This window comes from Mastomys coucha, unplaced genomic scaffold (assembly GCF_008632895.1).
Source record: "Mastomys coucha isolate ucsf_1 unplaced genomic scaffold, UCSF_Mcou_1 pScaffold9, whole genome shotgun sequence".
Taxonomy (NCBI): domain Eukaryota; kingdom Metazoa; phylum Chordata; class Mammalia; order Rodentia; family Muridae; genus Mastomys; species Mastomys coucha.
In genome coordinates this window covers 21,519,512-21,528,130 of record NW_022196915.1, presented here as the reverse complement: position 1 = coordinate 21,528,130, position 8,619 = coordinate 21,519,512, and the positions used below count along the sequence as shown (strand labels likewise).

At 56.5% G+C, this 8,619-nt stretch overlaps 1 protein-coding gene across 2 annotated transcripts in view; it reads right to left on the bottom strand.

Moving 5' to 3' along the window:
- Positions 1–4,313, bottom strand: part of Grid1 (glutamate ionotropic receptor delta type subunit 1) — a 719,786-nt gene extending 715,473 nt beyond the window's left edge. The window contains exons 1-2 of one of the 2 annotated variants that reach the window (XM_031363059.1): positions 3,832–4,313; positions 1,416–1,571 (exon numbers count right to left, since the gene is read on the bottom strand). In XM_031363059.1, the coding sequence (XP_031218919.1) occupies positions 1,416–1,571; positions 3,832–3,910 (235 nt within the window). In that variant the 5' untranslated portion in view covers positions 3,911–4,313. The remainder of the gene's footprint in view (positions 1–1,415; positions 1,572–3,831) is intronic. The other variant, XM_031363060.1, reaches the window with a different exon arrangement.
- Between the last annotated feature and the right edge of the window lie 4,306 nt (positions 4,314–8,619).

Below are 8,619 nucleotides of genomic sequence, written 5' to 3'. Positions count from 1 at the left end.
CCCCCCCCCCCGCAACAGCTACCCCCTTTTCATCCTTTGCTGTGGTTAAAACCAGGAGGACCTCAAAGGCCTCCATTCTGTGTGAAGATTCCAGCACTGTAGACTACATCCATCAGTGACTCACCTCATCCTTGGGGATTACCAGGAGACCAGTCGACAGTATATAACCCAAAACAACAGGCAGACCCTAGGCCCAGCAAGCCCAGGGAGAAACTGATAGCTGAGCCTGTAGCCCCGCCAGTTCTGAAAAGAAGTCCCTACACGTTATGCTTCCGACTGTACCCCTGTATCAGAGGCACTCCGAGGCACTAGCACCACAATGGAGCCTTGTTTGTTGTAAACAAGACAAAGGGAAGAGGAAAAAAGAGAATGGTTGAGCAGGTACCTGCCAGGGCCTTGACCATAAGTCAACAACATGAGAGAGGGGACGCTTCAAGAGCAGCCAGACGAGTAGGCGTGGAGGGAATGCACCATCGGAAGGAAAGGCAGAGAGACCTGCTGTCACTAAGGTATCAGAAGACATCAGACAACGGGCATCTGCCGATGCTTGAAAGCAGCAGCTCCCATTATTTCATGTATATATGTGTTTTGCCTGCACGTATGCAAGTACACTCCACGAGTGCAGGTGCCAGAGGGTGCCAGCAAAGGGTGGTAGCCTCACTGGCTTCCCACCTGTTGCCCCTGCCTCCGTGAATCCTAAGCGAGCTAGCTGCAGGGGGAAAGACTGCTGCCCTGGGCAGCTAGTATTTTTCTGCCATCAGACCTAGTCCAGCTCCGCTCTTTTCCTAAGCAAACAGCGCCCACCTCCGGTCCAGACGGCAACGTCTCTTAGGTCCACCGCGCAGGCACAAGCAAAGACCGGCTGCTCCAAACACAGTGGAGAGAGACAGAGAGAACCAGGGCAGAAGAAACCTCTAGGAGCCACAGAGTGTGCAGCCGAGCGCCCGTCAGTCAGACTGTGCTACAGACAGGACACACGGGAAGAGCTCTGAGCTCCGAGCTCCCGTGGGCTGCGGGGCACAAGAGGCTTCTGGGGAAGTGCACGCAACAACGGGAACCCGACACGAAGACACACCCACCCACAAACACGCGAGAAACAAAGACCGCCCTGAGCCACACGCCTTCTCTGTGGCGGTGCACACGCGCGTCCACCTGGCCGGAAAGAAAACGCACAGTCCTGCCAGGAGAGCCGTTTGCGGTGCCTTAGAGGCTCTCGGCTTGCCCAGACAGCTCCGAGTCGCCCTACCTTGCTAGGCCTGGCGGGGACACACCACCATGCCTGGCATAGCAGCCGACTAAGTGCCCAGGAGACTCTCTGTATAACGGATTGGGTAGCAACCCTGCCTGGACCCACGGCTGCACGGCCTCACTGCCTGCAGCCTAGTGACTCATGCATGGGCTCAATGACCACTCACCTTCCTGCACCGCCTGGAACGGATTATTGGCCTCGATGACCTTGATGGAGTAGGTGATCTTCTCACTCTGCAGGATGTCATCATTGAGGCTCAGGTCTGATACAGCCAACTGGAACACCCTGTCGTCCTTGGCTGCGTTCTCCTCGAAGATGGCACCTGAGGAAGAAGAAGGGTCAAGACCAGGCCTGGAGAGGAACCCTTCCCATCTTCGTCTAGCCCTAGGGTCAGACCACTGCTTGGACCACTAGGTACCACGTGGTGGGAGGACTGAGCTAGGCTTTGGTTTGGTTTAGTTTATAATGCTTTTTTGAGACAGGTTCTCCTTCTGTGCCCCCTAGATGCCTTGAATTCATGGTGATTCTTTAAACCTCAGCCTTCACAAGTACTGAGATTACAGGCATGAGCCACCAGCCTCAGTTCAAGATTCCGTGCTGACTTGATTGGGCGGCTTAAACATCTCCCACCATAACCCAAACATAGTGTGTTCCCCTCCCCCACGTAATGCACGTGCACAGTTGACATGAGTTACACATGCATATCCCACAGGCTACCATCAGGTCACATGTGCTTCCTAAGCAAAGCACCTCATGTCCCAGCTATGACCCATACAGTAAGAGGCTGAGATAGCCTCCAGCTCAGATCCACCTGATGTGGATAAATCCCATCCCAGGAACCAGAGTGAATTCTCCAAAATGGTAAAGTCCCCTATCCCAATTCCAGGGTGGAGTGATGACTCTTTTTTTTTCCTTTGCATTCCCTGGCAAGTGCAGAAGTGAAAAGGTGGTCCACGGCAGGCTCTCATGCACCAAAGGCTTTTTCTTTAAGCAGAAGGCATGGATAGCCAGAATCTTGTATGGTCAAGATGCTACCAGGCCTGGTGCCTCTGCTCTTCGATTCTCACTTCCTCTTCCTGTATGTATGAAGGGGGTGGGGCTATATCCTAAACCCCTAGACATTCTGATCTAGCAAGACTGGAGAGTCCCAGAAGAAACCACTCTTGACTGGCCCTTCTAGAAACACGAACGGCTCATCCGGCGCTCTGGCCGACCTGACGCTTTCACTAGGTGCACAGCTTCACTGACCCTGCCCCTATAGCGGAGAGCAGTTGTACTGCTGCTCTGGGGTCCTCACTGCCCCCACCCCCTGCAGATCCCTTGCTAAGCGCCGAGGGTCGTTGCCAAGGTCCTACTGTTTGGCCTTCTAATTTCCTTGGAGTCGAAAGCTGGGTAGGAGAAGGACTCGGCTCCCGAATTCCACACTGTACTGGAGCCGCAATGCTGACCGCGAGACCCACTCCGGTTCCTGGGCGGGAAGCACGTTTGGATCCTGGCCCGGCACCGGCACAGGAGGGGGTCTGCAGCCCTTGGAGTAGAGACTGTCCCTGTCACCCCCTCCACCTTTTGCCCCGCGGGTAACATCAGCCACGTTTCCTCACACCTCCCAACCCCCAGTTTATCCGTGTTAGCTGGTCTTTCCCAACTTCCGGAAAGGCGACTGCAGAGGGGCTCCCCCAAAGCGACCGCTCTTAGTCCCCCAACCGGGCCCAACTTCTCAGATCCCAGCCATTCTGCTCCGAACTCCTGATCACTACCCCTCCTCCGGTCTCCCCCGTTCCTCTGCTTTTCCTCTTCTTCCTCTCCATCCATCTCTCCCTGCTCAGCAGCCCCCACCCCACTGCCCATGCTCCTTCCGTCCACCCCTACCATCCACACTGTACGCTGGCCCCAAGACTTAGATCAGGCAGAAACTCTAGGGCTGTCCAGGATTGGGCTGCAGTTGCCACAACCAGATACACACACACCCCCACACCGAGTGCTACACAGACACACACCGGGGAAACGGGCAAGCACTGTGTCCACTCTAACAGGCTGACAGAACGCGACAGTCGCACTAACACGCTCAGATGGCCCCATACACCCCAACGCCCTCTCACAGTGACACCAACACCGTGCCAGGTGCAGACACACTGGCACGGTGACAGCACCCATCCACAGTCACACATGGTTCCGCTTTGGCCTCTTTGATCTTACCCTGCCAACTTAGCTAGCCCCGAGCCCTATCCGACCCTGGTCCCACTGTTCAAGCTGTGACGAGAGGGTCCAGCCCGCAGACGGCCCCGCCAGAGGCACGCATCTCGAACAAGGGTCTATCCCAGGTTCCCCGCAGCCGCGGCCCTAAGTGTCGGCAGAGGCCGCGGGGCCCCGCGCACTGACAGGAGCCCCGGGGAGTAGCGAGGTGCCCGCAGGAGCGCCTAATGGCCAGAGCACAGCTCCTCCGCGGGGCGGCGCGGGCCTTCGGGGGAACACCGACTGCCGAGCCCCTCGGCCCGGGGAACCGCTAAGTTTGGACGCCGCGCATCATCGGCTCTATTAGGTGGCCCCCGCCCAGCCTCGGCCCGTCTGCCCTCCCAGCTCACCGATGTGGATGATGGAGTCGGCCCGCACCGTAACGCACTGGCATATCCAGGGAAGAAGCCACAGCGTCAGCGCTTCCATGTCCCCCGGGCGCGCGGCTCATCCGCCCGGGCCCGGGGCGAGGCCGAGGGCAGCGCGGAGCGGGGAGGCGCCGGTCCCGGTGCAGTCCCGGGCCGCTCCCCGGGAGAGCCGAGCCCGCCCGTGCGTCTTCCCCCGCGCTCCCGCCCCTGCGCCCTGCGCCCGCCCCAACCCAGCCCAGCCCAGCCCAGCGCTCTCGGGCTCCCGCGCCGGCTCTGGTTGCGGTTGCGGCGGCGCTCGCAGCCCGAGCCCAGGCCGGCGCGGCGGGGGCGGCCCGCGGCTGTGGCGGCGGCGCTTCCAGCGGCTCGAGCGGCTCTGGGGGCGGCAGAGGCAGAGGCGGCGGCGGCCCGGCCCGCGCGGCGGCTCCGGGCTGGCTGTGTGTCTGAGCCCAGGCGAGGAGCGAACTGCGGAGGACGCCCCCTCCCCTCCCCCTCCCCCTCGGCGGCGCTCCCCCTCCCCTCCCGCCCGCCTCCCTCCCCTCCGCCCTCCTCTCCACCACGTGACTGCGGAGCCTTAGCCTAGCCGCGCGCCGCTCGCCCGCTCGTTGCTCAGAGGGGGCACCCGGTGCTCCGCGCTCCCGGCCGGGGGATGCTACGAAGACGGCACCACGCCGGGGACTTGGCCTGCCTGCGGCGAGCCTAGGCTTGCCCGTGGTGGGCCTGGGTTCGGTGGAGAAACGGAGGAGGCACTGCCATCGACTACCCTCGGGGAGGGGGAACTCGGAACTCGCTGGCGCTGGGGGACTTCAGCCGAGATTCTGCAGACTCGTCCGTAGCCAGAATGGACAGCCTCTCTCGGAACCCGACCCCTGACTCGGGCAGCCTGCAGAGAGACCACAGCCTGGGGCACCCAGCCAGGCACCGGGATGCTTAGCGGGCGGGCGGCGGAATCGAACCCTGGCTATCCGCGTAGACTTCGGCGGCCGTCCATCCCCCGCCCCCGGGGCGGTGCACTGAGCCCGGAGCCGGGCAGGAGGCTCAGACTCTGAAGCCCAATTCATGGCCGGAAACCGGCGCAGCCGTGACCACGGCGCCTGGACGTGAGGAGCCTTCCAAGCGGCCGGCGCTCTCAGAGAGCGACCTGTACGAAGCCTTCCAGCGCGAGCCCGGGAGGAGAGCTCACTCCCAGCCGCGGGCGCAGAGCGGGGCTCCCGCCGCCTCCGGGTTCCCTGACTCTGGCCGACCACCCCCGTGAAGCTGCTGAGAGATGGGGGGGGGGGTCGTAATCCGGGCTCACAGTCCTCTCCCCCAGGGTCCTAGTTGGACGAGGCTCCACTTAACACACCCAAGATTTCAGGGAAACAGTTGAGCCCTCCATGATTCTGAGTCCCTCGGAAACCGGGTCCAGCTGAGCCTGGCAGAACTAGGAGCCAGGATGAGCGCTGGGTTCGAAGAACCAAGATAGGCTCAGCTTTGCCTAGAGCTCCCAGCACCATGGGAAAGGTAGACAGCCATACAGGTCATAAAAAGATGTGGAGAGGGCAGTTGAGGAGCTTTGGGCCTGGGCCCTGACCCAGCCTGAGGGAGAAAGGCAGCTACGGATTCCGGGAGGAGAAAATAGCTTCCAAAGGCTACTAGGGGAGGAGAAGCTTGCCGGCATTTGGTGCTGCTAGTGAGCCAAGACAGGAAGAGAAGAAAGGATTGTGTGGGGAGCCTGCATTTGTGTGTGTGTGTGTGTGTGTGTGTGTGTGTGTGTGTGTGTGTGTGTGTGAAGCTGCCAGCCACTGAGTTGTCACTGGCAAATTCTGCTTTTAAAGGGCTGGCAAGGAGTCTGTACAGAGAGGCCAGAAGGGACCTGGAAACTATTAGGCAGTGTCTCAGCTGACCAGAGAGGTAATGGGGCTATAGGACATCAAGGAGCACTGTTCTATGATGAGGGGGCATGATGGGCACGCAAGAGAGAAATGACTACAGCCCGCAGGTGGGAGGGAGGCTGGGCTGCAGAACTAAGTGTGGCCCTACACAACTTACCTTTTCAAGAAGCCACAGGACCCTGCGGTGGAAGGGGGGAAATGCCTATTCAGCTGATCCAAAATCCCCGTGTCTCCAGTTTTTCAGCCCTACAAAGTTGCAGCGTTCTCTGGCTGAAAAGTTGTAGGGAGGTGGGAAATAAAGTCTCATCAGCTTCAGGATCTAACAATGTGGTTCCTGTGGGGACTGACTCCATGGTGAGAAGACAGTAAGTGTCCGATCCTGAATGATGGAGTCACTGCAGTTTGAGACCTGTGGGTCACATCTCAAGTTGGAGCCCCTGAAAATTTTTAGCCTGGAGAAACCTCCCCTCCTGAGCTGAGCACCCCTTGCCTTCAAACCCCCGGGTCATTTGCCATCCCCAGGTAATCCAGAGACGCTGGGGCCTTGAAGCTGATTCACAGAACACTCCAAACTGGCAGCCCAAACTAGAAGGTCCTGCACACTCCATCGCTGACACTGGCAGCCCAAACTAGAAGGTCCTGCATATTCCATCGCTGGCCCACTCTTGCCAGAATTCCCTGGAATTCTGCACAACTCTTACTTGTAGAGAAGTCTAGAGATCACAAGAGCTCAAAGCAGACCTATCTCTAGGCAGGATGACTGTGGTTTTGTCTCTAGGATGATGTTATGATTGGTACCTCCCAGGGGGCAGGACTGGGGGCAATGCTCACCCAACCTTTGTTTCTAGCTGAGCTGGGCCTTGACAAGTCCTGACCATCTCTGAGGCTGCAAAACTCCTTCCTCAAAATCAGATGTCTTTTTCCTTTCTTTTCTTTTCTATTTATTTTATTTTTTACTTCTTTTTACTGTTGTTTTGTTTTTGAGACAGAACAAACATTTGGTTTTTGTGGAGACATGACGAAAAGATGTTAAGTGTGATGTGGTCAGCACTTAAGAGTCTCCAATCTATGTAGCTCTGGCTGTCCTGGAGTATTCTGTGTAGACTAGGATACCCTCACATAGAGATCTGCCTATCTCTGCCTCCTGGGTGCTAGGATGAAAGGCATGTGCCACTATACCTGGCAAAATCAGGTTTGTTAAATTCAGGAGATGTGGCACAAGTTCACCATTCTGTAATAACCTAGATATCGAAGACAAGCTATCAGTGTCTAGGTATCACTATACCTGTTGACCCCCATTGAGCAAGAAGGAAGTAACTGATTGGACTGTTACACTGACGTAGTTTGGGGGAAGGGTTTTGCCCCAGGTATTTTACCTGTTGCGGGAACAAAGGAGAATTATTATTAAATTCAAGATGACTGAGTGACCAGACCTCGTGTCGTCTAATGTTTTACTTTTCCCACGTGGGTACGATATAGTATGGCTAGCCTATCTCTTCTATCTCTTTCAATCTCTTCCTATCTATTTATTACTCCTATTACCAGAAGAACCCTTTATTTTATTTACGTTGGCGCTGGCTGCCAACATATACCCATTGCTCAGAGGGAAAGACAGATGCACACAGAAAGATAGGATTTACCCACAACATGGGATGAGTTGTTGGGAGAACCAGAACTCAGTTTTCTTAGGTTTTCTCTCACTACACAAAGGTGTATTTGTGGAAATCAAGAGTGAGTCAATCAGTCCAATCCTTTAGTTGTAGCTCAGCCAACACCAGGAACTGCCTTTGTGGAAGGGTTCTTCAGTTAAACTGATTCTAAGTACATTTATTTAGCATGAAGACCTATACCCGTTCCTTCCCAGGGGTTAGGCTTTTTACACACAAGGACACTGAAGAAGGTTGTAGTCATCAGGCCTGTCCTCGAAAGTACTGCTGGGAGCCAGCAGTTTGCAACCAACAATGCAGGTCAGATGTCCAGGCAAAGAGAGAGGTCACAGGGGTCCACTAGGAAGCCACAACCGTTGTGACTGTCTCCCTAGAAACACAAATCTCACCTGTCTCCATCACCATGCTCTTCCTCCAGACAATAACTGGGTCAAGAAAAGGACACCTGGAATCCTGGCCCTCCCTGTGACCTGTGCCCCTGACAGGTCTGAGGAGCCTCCTACCTAAGTAGAGTCACCACCTGACCAGCCTTAGAACAGGTGCATCCCACAGGTGCATTTCAAGGATGCTCTCACCTAGGGAGCTGTCCAGACCATCCAAGACCAGCATCTTCCTCCTTCCTCCTGCAAAGCCCAGCTGGCAGTCCAGCCAGACGTGCAGGACAGGTACAGCTGGCAAACAGAGCCCTGCAGCCCAAGGAAGTCTACAGCTTTGGCTATGGAGGCTTAGCTCCCTTGTGTGCACATGGAAGAGGCTAGGTAGAGACCCAGGCTAAGCTGTGTAGGGGTCAGCCAACATCTAGGAAAGAGCGCTCACTACCCACAGGCTCCAACGAACCTGCTCACTGGTAGGACCTGAGCCCAGGAGACCCACTGCTTCCCTACACGGCTTCCCGTTGTTGCTTTGCTTTGCTTTATTTTGTTTGCTGAGGCAAAGTCTTACCATGCATCTTAGACCACTCACGAATTTGAGATCTTCCTGCTTCGGCCCCCAAAATGTGGTTGTAGGTATGTGCAGGCTACACTGGGTTCTGCCACTGCTGCTGCTGCTGTTTCCTCTTCTTCTTCCTCCTCGTCCTTCCCCTCCTCCTCCTCTTCTTCTTTCTCCTTTTCTTCCTCTTCTTCCTCCTCCTCCTCCCCCTTTAACACACTCCCTTATTGCTTGTTTTCCTCTACTCCCTCAGCAGCCGTCTGACACATCTGTTGAATGATGATGACCCAGCTCTGCCTTGT